Source organism: Bactrocera oleae, chromosome 2, assembly GCF_042242935.1.
Source record: "Bactrocera oleae isolate idBacOlea1 chromosome 2, idBacOlea1, whole genome shotgun sequence".
NCBI classification, from domain to species: Eukaryota; Metazoa; Arthropoda; class Insecta; order Diptera; family Tephritidae; genus Bactrocera; species Bactrocera oleae.
The window spans coordinates 31197330-31217232 of record NC_091536.1 but is presented as its reverse complement, the minus strand read 5'-3'; the positions used below and the strand labels follow the sequence as shown (position 1 = coordinate 31217232).

The following is a 19903-nucleotide window of genomic DNA, read 5'->3' as shown; positions in this document are numbered from 1 at the left end:
TGCCACCTTATGACCAAAAATTGTCCAAAACGACCAAAACTGGTTAAGTCTCTGGTTCGGTTGACTTTTCACCGAAAATATCGGTCAATGTGTGAAATATATAATTGAAATTCAGAGAGTAGTATAGTTTGTCTGTATGTCAAAAATGGGTTAAATCGGGCGAATAGTCCCCTTAGCCCTTATATACCTAACATAAATTTTTGAACTTTCGGGTGACTTTATACCGCATATATCGCCCAATATGTAACTTATCTCAGTGAAAATAAGTAATAAGGTTTTACTCATAAGAGTGCCTAAAATTAATAAAATATCAGAATTTTCGAGCATCCGGCTGACTGTACTCCATATGATTGGTGATGGTATGTGAGAATGAAACCCTGGTTAGTCTGTGGCATGACTATTAACTATTAACTATATGGCATTGGCAAAAATAAATAAAATCGTGTCCCCCAACTCCCAAATACTGCACATAATGCTTTTCGTTTTTCTAACAAGTGTTATGCCGAGTATGTCGATCAATGCCTCCAATATTCCCCATGTAATGACTTCCGTCTTTTTACCTCTATTTAAACCGTTCAGGTTGGTCACAATGTGAGATATTTTAATGAAAATAAATGGACAAGTTTTCTTAAAAATTATGTGGTTTAGCGCTGAATTAGAATATATTTAGTCTATTGCTTGGTTTGAACCTCATATCCCTAATATAATATTATATAATGAATTCCGATCCTCTGGTTGACGTTTTCCACATCAACTTAATATTATATATTAAATTTAACCTCTTCGGTCGAGCTAATATCACATCCATATGTATATCTCCTTTGAAGGTGTTTTTAATATAATTTTAGCTGATGCGAACTCAAGTAAAGTAAAACTATGTATAAATTGATGATCTTCAATAAAACTTAAGAAGATACCGAATTTTATTGTAATTTATTCACGATTTCACGAATAATTTATGATTTAGGATGTTTAATTCTTTCGCAACATTTTTTTATATAAAGGTTGCCAGCACTTAAATGTATAAAATTCGGTTACACCCGAACTTAGTCCTTTCTTACTTATTACATTTCTTTATTTTTAATAACTAGATTATATACGAGAGAGCAAAAGCGTTAAGCAGGTCAGGGTCATTCTCCTTTTATGAACTGTTAAAGGAACATAACTTACATACATATGTACATATGCCCTTTGTCACTTTCATTGTTGCTGCAACTTCGCTTGCACTTTTTGTAAATTTGCGCGGTTACAAAAATGGCTTTGTAGCCCTAGCCTACTCATTTTCAAATTACAAGTTTTTAAATACATGCAATATTAAAATTAAATTGTTACCAGTTCATTGTTTTTGAATAGTCTTTCCATTAATGTTGGTGACAACAACAACAAAAAATGTGCAAAGTTTCAATATATTCTGATTTGCATAAGAAAAATCTTACTTTTTAATTTTTTTTAGTTGGTAAATATCTGTTTTGGCAATAATATTGCGGGTATAGTCCTGATTCGGTAACTTACCGCAGTTAGCTGAATTTCATGACGAACGTACAAATTAATTAAAATCTTTTGAGCACTGCTTTAAATTGTGAACTCGAGTTGTTGTCAAGGATCCTGGTTTCAGCAGTCTTCTCTTCTAAAGCTAAAAACACGGTTTTATTTTAATGTAATTTTATCAAATTTTTTTATTTGATTATTTAATCGTATTTTACATAGGTTAAAATGATATTAGCATAGTAGTGTAAAATTTAAATAAATGATATTGTTTGTACAAAGATATAACAATTTTAACAATTAAATAAGAATTTAAAAACGAAAATAATATTCCACCAAATATTCCTGTAATGAGCATTGCGGCGGCAAACATTCCAGCTTTAGCTTGATATTTCGGTTCAACTGCTTGTGGTGCGTACATCATGGCCAAAGAGCTAAAAAAATATCATAAATTATTAGGTTGAATCGAACAAAGTATTTTTGGAAGTTTTACATAAATGACAAAAAATCGCACTACTCCCTTCAAAACCATGTACGTGTATACTGATGCAGCAAGTTGTGTGACAGGTGGGAAAACGAAATTCAATGTAAAAAATAATTACCAAAACATGAAAATGGCTGTATACTTGTTTTTCAGTAATGCACATTTGCGCTGCTGTAGCCGTAATGTTTAAAGACGATTTTTTGGTTTGGACGGCTGCCACATAGTGAACTTTGCTCTGACGGTTCAAGACGAAAACGTCCTTAAGCATGTTAAAAGAAAAGTTAGGAATAATCCAATATTTCGTGATCGATGTACTTCATATATATGTCGTATGTACTTTTTTGGATAACAGTTAGGCTAATTCCATATTAAAACCTAAAGGGTGCCCACCAAATATTAAATTTTTTATTTAGCTCAAACCTCATGTTATTTAAAAAGAAAAAAGTTCATTGCATCTTTAAATAAGCTAGGACATAAAATTTGGTGTTTTTGGTTTTTAAATCGTTAACAATATTTTTTTTTTTAAGTACATTTTCATATCAAGTCATTTCAACTAAATTATTGTATATCGATACAAGATTCTGGAATTACAGAATTCAAAATTTTAATACTGCACCTGCATGACATAAGTGAAGAAACACCAAAGCTTTAAAGGAGGAAAATAGTTCCACGAAAACATAACTTCTTAACAAACATTTTTTAAAAACATGTTTACAATATTTTCAACATGGTTGGTTTTTATTACTATAGTTTTGTTCACCTAACAGTTATTTCTAACACCTAAAACTAATCGAGATAATCACAACCAGACCAGAAATCATTGAGCAAGTTTATAATATTGTTAGTGAAGATCCAAGATTGACTAAGCGTGAAATTAATTTTTCATCAAGACAATGCACCTGCTTACAAAGGTGTTTTAAGAATGACAAACTTCAACGAATTATAGTACGAATTGCTTGAGCATCCACCGTATTAGCAGATTTGGCTACCATCGACTACTAATTTTTCAGAAACATGAAACAATTCCTTGGTGAAAAGCGTTTTTCGTCGAATGAAGATTCTTTTACAGCCGTAGACAGGTATTTTCCAGAGTTTCCGCGAAGACATTATAGGGATGCCATGAAATTATTGAAGGATCATTGGAATAAGTGTATTGAAGTTAAGGGAGATTATACTGAATAAAAAAATATATATCGTACCAAAAACAATATTTTTTCATTTCGAACGCAGAAACTTTTTAACCAACCTGTATATATATAACTATTTTTGTTTTTGCTTGAGATATAAATGATCAAGATGACGAGCCGAATTGAATTCCGGTTGACTGTCTGTCCCTCCGTCCGTGCAACGACAACTTGAGCGAAAACTGAGATATCTTGATGATCGTATATATTTTTGAAGCTCCACGGCTAAGACGTCGCGTATGCGGGCCGCTTCGTTTCTCTGGTTGGTGGTCGATCTAGGCTCGACTCTATTAATCCTCCTGCACTTTAGCTTACGTGCTTCGTCCTACTGGGTTTTAGTAGTCGGCTATTTGGTGTAGTTGGGGTTGCGTTGCCTACCATTCCTGATGGGTTGGTGTGAAAGGCCGCTGAATGCTGAGCATCTGCCGCTGTCAGCACTACCTAGTGACCTCCGCAGGGCAACTTAGCTCCCATGCTTCCCAGTGTATCTAATCCGAGTATGACGTCAATGAATTGCACCGGGCATAACATGTAACACTGCTTGGAGCCATGACTGTCCGAGTTGGATGTTGGTTTCTACGGCGTCGTAAATCTTGCTGGTGGTGCCGTCGGCCATTTGTATTTGCATGGCTACGGTTACCATCTTACCACACCGGTTGCGTCCATACGTTATGCAACTCGTGACGATACGAAACTTTTTAAGGCGCCGGTGTCGATGACGGCTTCCGCCGGTTCTTCGCCAAGCTTGATTAAGGCGTATAACCGGCCGCGCTCCTGATGCATAATATTTGCCGGTTCGGCGCTGAGTTCTGTGGGTCCGCCACGTCTTTTCCCTGGCGGAACTCTCGGCCGTTTCCCTGTCGTCGGCCGCAACATTCTGTGGTGGTCCGGCCGCGTGGCAGTGGTCCGATTACGCCCATCTAAAATAAAAACATTCTTATGGCACCAAGAAACATGTGAACAAAGCTTCATTAAGATATCGCAATTTTTACTCATGTTACACGACGGACAGACAGTCACCCGGATTTCAACTCGTCTCAAAATTCTGATCATTTATAATTATAACCTTATATCTAAACGATTATACTTTGTAGCAACATGTTGCAAGAGTATAAAAATTCAAATACATTTTCTACAAAGCCAGGCGAAGATTACATAAAAAAATAAAAAATAAAGTTATTATGAAAATAAAGAAACTTTACACCAAGTAAAATATTCTAATATAATAAATAAAATTAATATACACTTTGCGTACATTTCCAGTAGACAAAATTCGATTGATAATTTTTTATTGGTCCCTAACAACTGGTCGTGTATAAAGTTTTGATTAAAACCACTGACAATCGCCTGTTCTGATAAGCGACTGAATAATAAAGTGCAACTTATGCTCAAGTAAGCGTTAGAAAACATTTCAAAACTGGGTGTCTTTCATCGGTACTCTGCGCTCCGCTCGGCTTTCACTCAGCGGTATCAGTACGAGTTTGAATTAATTGCTACGCATCCAGTTCCAAAGATTATTTTTCGAATCGAACAGCTTTTTTTTCAATGCGCAGTACTTGTAATACAACCCTAAGCTAACATGTCCTCTGACGCAATTGTGTTGGGCATTTTTTTGCACCAATATAACAAGTAACCCCTGGGGTTCGAGCAGCGTCCATGCCTTTAGTTTTCTATAAACGATTTTATTTAAGGTCAACCCTTGAATTTTTCAAATTTATAAAAAAAAAAATATTTCTATTTTTGACAGTAATTCATAATGGTAATACTGTTCTAAATGGGTCTCGATAGTGATTGATGAAAAGCGACAACTAATTTTATGTAACTCTTATAAGGTAATCGTGGGTTTTACAGGTCACTTGGCAACTTAGTTATAATACTATATACTTGGAAAACTGTAGAATTTGACGTAAACGTAAAAAGTAACCACAGCAATTTTGTCTTACAATTTTGATTTTGTATATGTTCACAATGTTTAGCCCATTTTCTAATTCGTTTCTTTTTGGATTATAATGAATTTTGATATTTTTTGTTAAATATAGCTAATCGCGTTACTTTAACATTTTTTTTCAATTAACTTAGAATCTCATTTGAAGTAAAATAATATTTTTTGCTAGTTCTTGTTTTCTATGTATTAGCCTGAGATATGCGAGGTCAAAAGTAAAGTATGCCACCTTATGACCAAAAAGTCTCTGGTTCGTTTGACTTTTTACCGAAAATATCGGTCAATGTGTGAAATATATAATTGAAATTCAGAGAGTAGTATAGTTTGTCTGTATGTCAAAAATGGGTTAAATCGGGCGAATAGTCCCCTTAGCCCTTATATACCTAACATAAATTTTTGAACTTTCGGGTGACTTTATACCGCATATATCGCCCAATATGTAACTTATCTCAATGAAAATAAGTAATAAGGTTTTACTCATAAGAGTGCCTAAAATTAATAAAATTGGGAAAAATCTTGACCTAGGCCTCATATAACTAATATCAGAATTTTCGAGCATCCGGCTGACTGTACTCCATATGATTGGTGATGGTATGTGAGAATGAAACCCTGGTTAGTCTGTGGCATGACTATTAACTATTAACTATATGGCATTGGCAAAAATAAATAAAATCGTGTCCCCCAACTCCCAAATACTGCACATAATGCTTTTCGTTTTTCTAACAAGTGTTATGCCGAGTATGTCGATCAATGCCTCCAATATTCCCCATGTAATGACTTCCGTCTTTTTACCTGTATTTAAACCGTTCAGGTTGGTCACAATGTGAGATATTTTAATGAAAATAAATGGACAAGTTTTCTTAAAAATTATGTGGTTTAGCGCTGAATTAGAATATATTTAGTCTATAGCTTGGTTTGAACCTCATATCCCTAATATAATATTATATAATGAATTCCGATCCTCTGGTTGACGTTTTCCACATCAACTTAATATTATATATTAAATTTAACCTCTTCGGTCGAGCTAATATCACATCCATATGTATATCTCCTTTGAAGGTGTTTTTAATATAATTTTAGCTGATGCGAACTCAAGTAAAGTAAAACTATGTATAAATTGATGATCTTCAATAAAACTTAAGAAGATACCGAATTTTATTGTAATTTATTCACGATTTCACGAATAATTTATGATTTAGGATGTTTAATTCTTTCGCAACATTTTTTTATATAAAGGTTGCCAGCACTTAAATGTATAAAATTCGGTTACACCCGAACTTAGTCCTTTCTTACTTATTACATTTCTTTATTTTTAATAACTAGATTATATACGAGAGAGCAAAAGCGTTAAGCAGGTCAGCGTCATTCTCCTTTTATGAACTGTTAAAGGAACATAACTTACATACATATGTACATATGCCCTTTGTCACTTTCATTGTTGCTGCAACTTCGCTTGCACTTTTTGTAAATTTGCGCGGTTACAAAAATGGCTTTGTAGCCCTAGCCTACTCATTTTCAAATTAAAAGTTTTTAAATACATGCAATATTAAAATTAAATTGTTACCAGTTCATTGTTTTTGAATAGTCTTTCCATTAATGTTGGTGACAACAACAACAAAAAATGTGCAAAGTTTCAATATATTCTGATTTGCATAAAAAAAATCTTACTTTTTAATTTTTTTTAGTTGGTAAATACCTGTTTTGGCAATAATATTGCGGGTATAGTCCTGATTCGGTAACTTACCGCAGTTAGCTGAATTTCATGACGAACGTACAAATTAATTAAAATCTTTTGAGCACTGCTTTAAATTGTGAACTCGAGTTGTTGTCAAGGATCCTGGTTTCAGCAGTCTTCTCTTCTAAAGCTAAAAACACGGTTTTATTTTAATGTAATTTTATCAAATTTTTTTATTTGATTATTTAATCGTATTTTACATAGGTTAAAATGATATTAGCATAATAGTGTAAAATTTAAATAAATGATATTGTTTGTACAAAGATATAACAATTTTTCTTAAACAATAAAATAAGGATTTAAAAACGAAAATAATATTCCACCAAAAATTCCTGTAATGAGCATTGCAGCGGCAAACATTCCAGCTTTAACTTGATATTTCTGTTCAACTGCTTGTGGTGCGTACATCATGGCCAAAGAGCTAAAAAATATCATAAATTATTAGGTTGAGTCTATAACAGTCATTGCGTTATATGCAACAAAGTATTTTTGGAAGTTTTACATAAATGACAAAAAATCGCACTACTCCCTTTAAAACCATGTACGTGTATACTGATGCAGCAAGTCGTATAACAGGTGGGAAAACGAAATTCAATGTAAAAAATAATTACCAAAACATGAAAATGGCTGTATACTTGTTTTTCAGTAATGCACATTTGCGCTGCTGTAGCCGTAATGTTTAAAGACGATTTTTTGGTTTGGACGGCTGCCACATAGTGAACTTTGCTCTGACGGTTCAAGACGAAAACGTCCTTAAGCATGTTAAAAGAAAAGTTAGGAATAATCCAATATTTCGTGATCGATGTACTTCGTATATATGTCTTATGTACTTTTTTGGATAACAGTTAGGCTAATTCCATATTAAAACCTAAAGGGTGCCCACCAAATATTAAATTTTTTATTTAGCTCAAACCTCATGTTATTTAAAAAGAAAAAAGTTCATTGCATCTTTAAATAAGCTAGGACATAAAATTTGGTGTTTTTGGTTTTTAAATTGTTAACAATATTTTTTTTTTAAGTACATTTTCATACCAAGTCATTTCAACTAAATTATTGTATATCGATACAAGATTCTGGAATTACAGAATTCAAAATTTTAATACTGCACCTGCATGACATAAGTGAAGAAACACCAAAGCTTTAAAGGAGGAAAATAGTTCCACGAAAACATAACTTCTTAACAAACATTTTTTAAAAACATGTTTACAATATTTTCAACATGGTTGATTTTTATTACTATAGTTTTGTTCACCTAACAGTTATTTCTAACACCTAAAACTAATCGAGATAATCACAACCACACCAGAAATCATTGAGCACGTTTATAATATTGTTAGTGAAGATCCAAGATTGACTAAGCGTGAAATTAATTTTTCATCAAGACAATGCACCTGCTTACAAAGGTGTTTTAAGAATGACAAACTTCAACGAATTATAGTACGAATTGCTTGAGCATCCACCGTATTAGCAGATTTGGCTACTATCGACCACTAATTTTTCAGAAACATGAAACAATTCCTTGGTGGAAAGCGTTTTTCGTCGAATGAAGATTCTTTTACAGCCGTAGACGGGTCTTTTCCAGAGTTTACGAGAAGACATTATAGGGATGCCATGATTTTATTGGAGGATCATTGGAATAAGTGTATTGAAGTTAAGGTAGATTATACTGAATAAAAAAATATAGATCGTACCAAAAACAGTATTTTTTCATTTCAAACGCAGAAACTTTTTAACCAACCTGTATATATATTACTATTTTTTTTTTTGCTTGAGATATAAATGATCAGGATGACGAGCCGAATTGAATTCCGGTTGACTGTCTGTCCCTCCGTCCGTGCAACGACAACTTGAGCGAAAACTGAGATATCTTGATGATCGTATATATTTTTGAAGCTCCTCGGCTAAGACGTCGCGTATGCGGGCCGCTTCGTTTCTCTGGTTGGTGGTCGATCTAGGCTCGACTCTATTAATCCTCCTGCACTTTAGCTTACGTGCTTCGTCCTACTGGGTTTTAGTAGTCGGCTATTTGGTGTAGTTGGGGTTGCGTTGCCTACCATTCCTGATGGGTTGGTGTGAAAGGCCGCTGAATGCTGAGCATCTGCCGCTGTCAGCACTACCTAGTGACCTCCGCAGGGCAACTTAGCTCCCATGCTTCCCAGTGTATCTAATCCGAGTATGACGTCAATGAATTGCACCGGGCATAACATGTAACACTGCTTGGAGCCATGACTGTCCGAGTTGGATGTTGGTTTCTACGGCGTCGTAAATCTTGCTGGTGGTGCCGTCGGCCATTTGTATTTGCATGGCTACGGTTACCATCTTACCACACCGGTTGCGTCCATACGTTATGCAACTCGTGACGATACGAAACTTTTTAAGGCGCCGGTGTCGATGACGGCTTCCGCTAAATCTAACGGAAGCCGTCATCGACACCGGCGCCTTAAAAAAATTCGATGGCCATGCCTCCTCGGACCCGAAGAAGTGCGCGAGCTACTTTAGCCGGCAGTTTATACTGCACCCTTCGACCGACAAGGCCAAACGATGTGTTACCCGACGGTTGCGCAAAATGCCAAAAGACTGCGCACCACTTACTTTCACCGATGAGGAGGTTCAGAATGTCATCAAAAAGGCGAAATCGTCCAAATCCATCGGCCCTGACGGAATAAACATGCTGATGTTAAAACATCTAGGCCCAACGGGAGTAAACTACCTCACCAAGGTCCTCAACCTGTCGATATCCACTCTTCAAATACCCGATGTGTGGAAAGTCGGAAGAGTGGTCCCACTACTGAAACCTGGGAAACCCGCCAACAAAGGGGAGTCTTATCGCCCGATAACTCTCCTTTCCCCAGTAGTGAAGACACTTGAGGCCTTGTTACTCCCGTCATTCACCCACCACCTGAGCCTAGCAGACCATCAGCATGGTTTCCGTAAAGTGCACAGTACCACCACAGCACTTAGCGTCATAAACGCCCAGATAGTTCATGGCCTGAACCAGAAGCCACCCTGCGAGAGGACGATCCTCGTAGCGTTGGACTTGTCAAAAGCTTTTGACACAGTCAATCACGCAACGCTACTTGAGGACCTGGAACAATCAACGCTCCCTCCAGGGTTGAAGCGGTGGACCATGAACTACCTGAGCGGTCGACACTCATCCGTACTATTTCGAGGTCAAAACTCCAAACTCAGAAAAATTAAACAGGGGGTTCCGCAGGGCGGTGTCCTCTCCCCGCTACTGTTTAATTTCTACATTTCGAAACTCCCCCAGCCACCAGCGGGAATTTCAATGACCTCGTACGCAGATGACTGTACGATATTGACGTCGGGCAATGGAATCGATGGCATGTGTTCAAAAGTAAACGGCTACCTCTCCGATCTTTCTCGCTTCTTTTCTGCAAGGAACTTAACACTCTCCCCCACTAAATCCACAGCGACCATCTTCACCAATTGGACGAAGGAGTACAGACTGGACCTGAACATTTCAGTCGATGGCACAAAAATTCCGACAGTAAATAACCCTAAAATTTTAGGCGTCACTTTGGACAGTCTGTGCTCTTTCACTCCTCACACGACCGCGATAACTGCCAAAGTACAGAGCCGCAACAAAATCCTCAAGTCGCTTGCCGGCAGCTCATGGGGAAAGGACAAAGAAACGTTGTTGGCAACATACAAGGCAATCGGCCGGCCGGTCCTCAATTATGCAGCCGCAATATGGTCGCCTGGATGTAGTGACACGCAGAATAAGAAGCTCCAGACTTGTCAGAACACTGCACTCCGGACTATCACGGGGTGCCTCTTGATGTCCCCAATCGAACACCTACACAGTGAGGCCCGTATGCTTCCGGTTAAGGAACATAATGAGCTCCTCTCCAAGCAGTTTCTGCTGGGATGTTTTCGCAGAAACCACCCCTGCAGACGCCTGCTTGCAGCGGAGCAGCCTCCTAGGAACATCAAGAGGTCCTTCCTTGACTACGTCGACGACATCAGACAGCACGTCGACCAGACTTCGGACGCAACTAACTTCAGACAAGCACTGACCGCCATTCACAGTGGAGCCATTAACACCTTCACCGACTCCCTTTCAGTGAATGGCGTAATACGAGTCAAACCACCACCCATTGCAGACACAGAGCTCGAGTTGCCTCGCGAATCTAGAGTGACCCTCGCGCAACTTCGTTCTGGATACTGTAGCAGGTTAAACTCCTACCTATCCAGAATAGACCCCGACATACTAAACACATGTCCTGCATGCAATGAGTCTCCGCATGACACTAACCACCTCTTTGCATGCCCTACAAACCCCACTCATCTAACACCCCTTTCCCTATGGTCCGACCCCGTCGAAACAGCTCGTTTCCTGGGCCTTCCGTTAGATGACCTCGACGACAACGAATCTAGAATTTATCACCCAAACGGGGATTAGATAATCGTTATAACAACAACAACAACAACATGACGGCTTCCGCCGGTTCTTTGCCAAGCTTGATTAAGGCGTATAACCGGCCGCGCTCCTGATGCATAATATTTGCCGGTTCGGCGCTGAGTTCTGTGGGTTCGCCACGTCTTTTCCCTGGCGGAGCTCTCGGCCGTTTCCCTGTCGTCGGCCGCAACATTCTGTGGTGGTCCGGCCGCGTGGCAGTGGTCCGATTACGCCCATCTAAAATAAAAACATTCTTATGGCACCAAGAAACATGTGAACAAAGCTTCATTAAGATATCGCAATTTTTACTCATGTTACACGACGGACAGACAGTCACCCGGATTTCAACTCGTCTCACCATTCTGATCATTTATAATTATAACCTTATATCTAAACGATTATACTTTGTAGCAACATGTTGCAAGAGTATAAAAATTCAAATACATTTTCTACAACGCCAGGCGAAGATTACATAAAAAAATAAAAAATAAAGTTATTATGAAAATAAAGAAACTTTACACCAAGTAAAAAATGCTAATATAATAAATAAAATTAATATACACTTTGCGTACATTTCCAGTAGACAAAATTCGATTGATAATTTTTTATTGGTCCCTAACAACTGGTCGTGAAAAAACTTCACTTTTTAAAGTATCTATATATAAAGTTTTGATTAAAACCACTAACAATCGCCTGTTCTGATAAGCGACTGAATAATAAAGTGCAACTTATGCTCAAGTAAGCGTTAGAAAACATTTCAAAACTGGGTGTCTTTCATCGGTACTCTGCGCTCCGCTCGGCTTTCACTCAGCGGTATCAGTACGAGTTTGAATTAATTGCTACGCATCCAGTTCCAAAGATTATTTTTCGAATCGAACAGCTTTTTTTTCAATGCGCAGTACTTGTAATACAACCCTAAGCTAACATGTCCTCTGACGCAATTGTGTTGGGCATTTTTTTGCACCAATATAACAAGTAACCCCTGGGGTTCGAGCAGCGTCCATGCCTTTAGTTTTCTATAAACGATTATATTTAAGGTCAACCCTTGAATTTTTCAAATTTATAAAAAAAAAAATATTTCTATTTTTGACAGTAATTCATAATGGTAATACTGTTCTAAATGGGTCTCGATAGTGATTGATGAAAAGCGACAACTAATTTTATGTAACTCTTATAAGGTAATCGTGGGTTTTACAGGTCACTTGGCAACTTAGTTATAATACTATATACTTGGAAAACTGTAGAATTTGACGTAAACGTAAAAAGTAACCACAGCAATTTTGTCTTACAATTTTGATTTTGTATATGTTCACAATGTTTAGCCCCTTTTCTAATTCGTTTCTTTTTGGATTATAATGAATTTTGATATTTTTTGTTAAATATAGCTAATCGCGTTACTTTAACATTTTTTTTCAATTAACTTAGAATCTCATTTGAAGTAAAATAATATTTTTTGCTAGTTCTTGTTTTCTATGTATTAGCCTGAGATATGCGAGGTCAAAAGTAAAGTATGCCACCTTATGACCAAAAAGTCTCTGGTTCGGTTGACTTTTTACCGAAAATATCGGTCAATGTGTGAAATATATAATTGAAATTCAGAGAGTAGTATAGTTTGTCTGTATGTCAAAAATGGGTTAAATCGGGCGAATAGTCCCCTTAGCCCTTATATACCTAACATAAATTTTTGAACTTTCGGGTGACTTTATACCGCATATATCGCCCAATATGTAACTTATCTCAATGAAAATAAGTAATAAGGTTTTACTCATAAGAGTGCCTAAAATTAATAAAATTGGGAAAAATCTTGACCTAGGCCTCATATAACTAATATCAGAATTTTCGAGCATCCGGCTGACTGTACTCCATATGATTGGTGATGGTATGTGAGAATGAAACCCTGGTTAGTCTGTGGCATGACTATTAACTATTAACTATATGGCATTGGCAAAAATAAATAAAATCGTGTCCCCCAACTCCCAAATACTGCACATAATGCTTTTCGTTTTTCTAACAAGTGTTATGCCGAGTATGTCGATCAATGCCTCCAATATTCCCCATGTAATGACTTCCGTCTTTTTACCTGTATTTAAACCGTTCAGGTTGGTCACAATGTGAGATATTTTAATGAAAATAAATGGACAAGTTTTCTTAAAAATTATGTGGTTTAGCGCTGAATTAGAATATATTTAGTCTATAGCTTGGTTTGAACCTCATATCCCTAATATAATATTATATAATGAATTCCGATCCTCTGGTTGACGTTTTCCACATCAACTTAATATTATATATTAAATTTAACCTCTTCGGTCGAGCTAATATCACATCCATATGTATATCTCCTTTGAAGGTGTTTTTAATATAATTTTAGCTGACGCGAACTCAAGTAAAGTAAAACTATGTATAAATTGATGATCTTCAATAAAACTTAAGAAGATACCGAATTTTATTGTAATTTATTCACGATTTCACGAATAATTTATGATTTAGGATGTTCAATTCTTTCGCAACATTTTTTTATATAAAGGTTGCCAGCACTTAAATGTATAAAATGTTCGGTTACACCCGAACTTAGTCCTTTCTTACTTATTACATTTCTTTATTTTTAATGACTAGATTATATACGAGAGAGCAAAAGCGTTAAGCAGGTCAGGGTCATTCTCCTTTTATGAACTTTTAAAGGAACATAACTTACATACATATGTACATATGCCCTTTGTCACTTTCATTGTTGCTGCAACTTCGCTTGCACTTTTTGTAAATTTGCGCGGTTACAAAAATGGCTTTGTAGCCCTAGCCTACTCATTTTCAAATTACAAGTTTTTAAATACATGCAATATTAAAATTAAATTGTTACCAGTTCATTGTTTTTGAATAGTCTTTCCATTAATGTTGGTGACAACAACAACAAAAAATGTGCAAAGTTTCAATATATTCTGATTTGCATAAAAAAAATCTTACTTTTTAATTTTTTTTAGTTGGTAAATACCTGTTTTGGCAATAATATTGCGGGTATAGTCCTGATTCGGTAACTTACCGCAGTTAGCTGAATTTCATGACGAACGGAAAAATTAATTAAAATCTTTTGAGCACTGCTTTAAATTGTGAACTCGAGTTGTTGTCAAGGATCCTGGTTTCAGCAGTCTTCTCTTCTAAAGCTAAAAACACGGTTTTATTTTAATGTAATTTTATCAAAATTTTTTATTTGATTATTTAATCGTATTTTACATAGGTTAAAATGATATTAGCATAATAGTGTAAAATTTAAATAAATGATATTGTTTGAACAAAGATATAACAATTTTTTTTAAACAATAAAATAAGGATTTAAAAACGAAAATAATATTCCACCAAATATTCCTGTAATGAGCATTGCAGCGGCAAACATTCCAGCTTTAACTTGATATTTCGGTTCAACTGCTTGTGGTGCGTACATCATGGCCAAAGAGCTAAAAAATATCATAAATTATTAGGTTGAGTCTATAACACTCATTGCGTTATATGCAACAAAGTATTTTTGGAAGTTTTACATAAATGACAAAAAATCGCACTACTCCCTTCAAAACCATGTACGTGTATACTGATGCAGCAAGTCGTGTAACAGGTGGGAAAACGAAATTCATTGTAAAAAATAATTACCAAAACATGAAAATGGCTGTATACTTGTTTTTCAGTAATGCACATTTGCGCTGCTGTAGCCGTAATGTTTAAAGACGATTTTTTGGTTTGGACGGCTGCCACATAGTGAACTTTGCTCTGACGGTTCAAGACGAAAACGTCCTTATGTTAAAAGAAAAGTTAGGAATAATCCAATATTTCGTGATCGATGTACTTCGTATATATGTCGTATGTACTTTTTTGGATAACAGTTAGGCTAATTCCATATTAAAACCTAAAGGGTGCCCACCAAATATTAAATTTTTTATTCAGCTTAAACCTTCATGTTATTTAAAAAGAAAAAAGTTCATTGCTTCTTTAAATAAGCTAGGACATAAAATTTGGTGTTTTTGGTTTTTAAATTGCTAACAATATTTTTTTTTTCAAGTACATTTTCATATCAAGTCATTTCAACTAAATTATTGTATATCGATACAAGATTCTCGAATTACAGCATTCCAAATTTTAATACTGCACCTGCATGACATAAGTGATGAAACACCAAAGCTTTAAAGGAGGAAAATAGTTCCACGAAAACATAACTTCTTAACAAACATTTTTTAAAAACATGTTTACAATATTTTCAACATGGTTGGTTTTTATTACTATAGTTTTGTTCACCTAACAGTTATTTCTAACACCTAAAACTAATCGAGATAATCACAACCACACCAGAAATCATTGAGCAAGTTTATAATATTGTTAGTGAAGATCCAAGATTGACTAAGCGTGAAATTAATTTTTCATCAAGACAATGCACCTGCTTACAAAGGTGTTTTAAGAATGACAAACTTCAACGAATTATAGTACGAATTGCTTGAGCATCCACCGTATTAGCAGATTTGGCTACCATCGACCACTAATTTTTCAGAAACATGAAACAATTCCTTGGTGGAAAGCGTTTTTCGTCGAATGAAGATTCTTTTACAGCCGTAGACGGGTATTTTCCAGAGTTTCCGAGAAGACATTATAGGGATGCCATGAAATTATTGGAGGATCATTGGAATAAGTGTATTGAAGTTAAGGGAGATTATACTGAATAAAAAAATATATATCGTACCAAAAACAGTATTTTTTCATTTCGAACGCAGAAACTTTTTAACCAACCTGTATATATATTACTATTTTTTTTTTGCTTGAGATATAAATGATCAGGATGACGAGCCGAATTGAATTCCGGTTGACTGTCTGTCCCTCCGTCCGTGCAACGACAACTTGAGCGAAAACTGAGATATCTTGATGATCGTATATATTTTTGAAGCTCCTCGGCTAAGACGTCGCGTATGCGGGCCGCTTCGTTTCTCTGGTTGGTGGTCGATCTAGGCTCGACTCTATTAATCCTCCTGCACTTTAGCTTACGTGCTTCGTCCTACTGGGTTTTAGTAGTCGGCTATTTGGTGTAGTTGGGGTTGCGTTGCCTACCATTCCTGATGGGTTGGTGTGAAAGGCCGCTGAATGCTGAGCATCTGCCGCTGTCAGCACTACCTAGTGACCTCCGCAGGGCAACTTAGCTCCCATGCTTCCCAGTGTATCTAATCCGAGTATGACGTCAATGAATTGCACCGGGCATAACATGTAACACTGCTTGGAGCCATGACTGTCCGAGTTGGATGTTGGTTTCTACGGCGTCGTAAATCTTGCTGGTGGTGCCGTCGGCCATTTGTATTTGCATGGCTACGGTTACCATCTTACCACACCGGTTGCGTCCATACGTTATGCAACTCGTGACGATACGAAACTTTTTAAGGCGCCGGTGTCGATGACGGCTTCCGCCGGTTCTTCGCCAAGCTTGATTAAGGCGTATAACCGGCCGCGCTCCTGATGCATAATATTTGCCGGTTCGGCGCTGAGTTCTGTGGGTCCGGCACGTCTTTTCCCTGGCGGAACTCTCGGCCGTTTCCCTGTCGTCGGCCGCAATATTCTGTGGTGGTCCGGCCGCGTTGTATTTCTTACGTCGTGGTCACCTATGATGTGTCTCGTCATCTCGCTTCGAGATGTCGCTACTGTTCGTGGTTGTCGTTCATGGATTCTTTCGTACTCTTCTGCCAGCGTGATAAGTTCGGCTAGTGTCTCGAAATCTCTACGCCGAATGTAGAGTAGATAATCGGTGTGGCTATGTCGAAATCTTCTTTTCAATCGCTGCTCCTGGTTATATCCAGCGTGCCTCATTAGATTCTGCATAGCGAGAACGTAATCTTTATATTTTTCGCGCACGTGTTGTCTTCGTTGCCGTATGTCATCTTCGAGGCATTCGAAGTAACGTGCTGGTAAGAAGAAACGCAAAAAATCTTTTTTGAAAGTGGTCCAACTCCTCCAATGTTCGTTGTTGTTGCGATAACATTGGAGAGCGGTACCGCACAATAACTGTTGTATGGTTCTTGGAAGAAGGTCTGTGACTATCATGTATACTTCAGAGACCTCTTCCAACTCTTCGATGAACGCTAATGGGTCTCTCCCGCTGTCGTATTTTACGGACCACTTCCTCACCTGGTCGATGATACGTGCGAATGTAACTATCTGGTTCTGTTGAACTGACATGCCGTTATTCTACATGGTTATTGGTGGCGGCTGTCGTCGTGATGGTTCCTTTGCCTTAAACTGGTTGAAGTGGTGTCTTCTGATCGCCTTCGTCAGTTATGCGCTTCCGAACTTCCCGCGTGGTGCCTATGGGTCAACGCCCAAATTTTCCGCGATAGAGATTAATTGTTCCTTAGATACGTTGTCCAACCACAAAAGATCTGTAATTTTCCGTGTTAAATCTCCTCCTGATGTAATACGATTTGTAGAGTCCCTGCTCGGGCGCCAATTGTAACGACTTTTTGCTGCCCCTGCTTCTTGCGATTTGCTGAGGCAGAGTATGCCAAGCGTGGAGCAGGTCAGAGGATCAACTCACTACCCACTTCACGCGTACTTCCAGGCTTCGTACGGTTGAAATGTCTGCCAGAGGATCGACTCACTGCGAGGCATTCACTCCTTACCACTGTAGCGTCATCCGGCTCTCCGCGCTCCCGTTGAATAGCTATTATCCGATAGCGTATTCTATTCTGCCGCGCTCTGGGGGTGCTAAGCGGCTTAGGATGACTTACGTTTGCGTCCTTTGGTGATGATGGCTTCGATGGCGATTCTACCGCTGCGTGAGTTGACGCTCATGTGTGCTAATAAGACGATGCTCGGATGTTTCTGCCAGCGCTTGTGTAGGCTTAGATGACGATGTCCTGCTGCATGCGTTGACGCTCGAGGGTGCTACCACGACGACGTTCGGATGTTTCTGCCGGCGCTCCTGTATAGCCATTTAAAAATAATCCCGGACTACAGGAGACTGTGTTGGCGACCGAAAGTTAAGGGTTGAGCCGGTCAGAGGATCAACTCACTACCGAGCTCACCCTTAACGAACGGCGTTCACAACTTAAAGACACTAAGACTAGCCAGAGGATCGACTAACTGCTGAGTCTAGGGTCATGCGTGTGATCGCTGTTACAGTCCTGTGCTGACTGACTGCTGATGGACCTCCTTGCTTTCCGCCAAGCCGTGTGTTGCTTGCTCGCGCGTTCGCAACATGTTGCTTTAGGATGGCGTGTGTTGCTAGAAGTGGCGTGGTTTTCCCGTTGCAGCCCAATAATTGTTGTGTTGTTTACATGGCGTGATTTTACCGTATCGTATATAAGCGCTTGCTATGTGTCGTTTTTCTTCTTCTTTTATACCCTTGCGATGTTGTATTTGTTTAACAGGGTGCGTCTTCATGCGTTGTGTGGGCTAAATTCCGTATGGATATTTAGCTCTCACAGACTTAAAGTCCTTAAAGCGTCAAAGGACGGTGGCGAAAAGTAGCATTTTGCGTATTAAAACGGGCCTTCTGGAAAAAACCATGTCGTTAAATCCCATTGAATTAGAATGTCGACTCGACATATAAAATTCACACAGTGCAAAATAATTGAAATGTTAATCTAAAATTGAGATTGATGAAGTTGACATGGCCCGAGGGGAGTTAGAGGACATAATTGTTGAAACGAAATCAATAATTAAAACTATTTTAGCCAAAAGTAGAACGTCTATTGCCGAAACATCTTTCGTAACGTCGCACAACTCAAGAGTTCCAAAAATGAATTTGCCGAAATTCAAGGGAGAATATTGGGAGTTTGAAAATTTCATGAATTTGTTTGAGAGTTTAGTTCATAATGATCCAAATATTCCAGATATTGAAAAATTTAACCATTTGGTTAATTGCCTATCTGCAGAAGCTTTGGGAAAAGTAAAAGCGTTTCAAATGTCGGATGAAAATTATCCGAAGGCATTGGCAAGTCTCAAAAAGGTTTACGATAGTAAATGCTTGATATTTTTTAATACAATTTCGAAACTTTTTGAGCTCTCAGCTATCCTACAGCCATCAGCATCTTCACTCCGCGCGTTGATCGACGAAGTGTCTGCTGTTTATGACTCATTGCTATCGCCTGGCAATGAGAAACAAATAACAATTGCCATTATTATAACATAGTCTTGACAAAAGTTGACTGTGCCACACGATCCAAGAAAAGAAGAACAGCTTGATTGCGACAAGCTTCCAACGTGGAAGGATTGCGATGCCACCTTGAACAGACGGTACCAGCACCTATCAGCAGAAGGAGCGTCGTGTTTGAGGACGAAACCCGTAGCCGCAACCAGCACGAATCACACTAAGAAGCAACGCATGGACAACTTTCGTTGTTGATTTACGTGAGTACCTGCCGGCGACGGCCTTACCTTACGGTGTTCCAAAACACAGCGTATCAATACAATGCGTTGATAAGTGCCCCAAACAATACGAGCTATTTGCAAGTATTTATTTGGATACCAGTGGCAGTGTGTCTGGGCACACACTATCATCTTGGTATGATTCGAGGCCGGCCCAGTTGCTTTTTGCAACTTCTTTTTAGAACTGAAAAAACAGTTAGGCTGAATTTTCAATTCTTCCTGCATTTAGGTTTCAACCACAACCACCACGAATCTCCCCAAAGGGGTCATA

At 37.9% G+C, this 19903-nt stretch overlaps 2 protein-coding genes across 8 annotated transcripts in view; one reads left to right on the top strand and one right to left on the bottom strand.

The window, feature by feature from the left end:
• The window catches only part of LOC138855683 (gustatory and odorant receptor 22-like), a 1003612-nt gene that overhangs the window by 962474 nt on the left and 21235 nt on the right, over nt 1-19903 (top strand). The window lies entirely within an intron of this gene.
• LOC106622780 (equilibrative nucleoside transporter 1) overlaps nt 1646-19903 on the bottom strand; it is a 242831-nt gene continuing 224573 nt past the window's right edge. For 4 of the 6 annotated variants that reach the window (XM_070112933.1, XM_070112935.1, XM_070112932.1 and 1 more), the window contains exon 9: nt 1646-1919. In XM_070112933.1, coding sequence (XP_069969034.1) covers nt 1709-1919 — 211 coding nt within the window. In that variant the 3' untranslated portion in view covers nt 1646-1708. Of the gene's footprint in view, nt 1920-6972; nt 7252-14417; nt 14697-19903 lie in introns of those variants that run through there. The other 2 variants (XM_070112938.1, XM_070112937.1) reach the window with 2 other exon arrangements.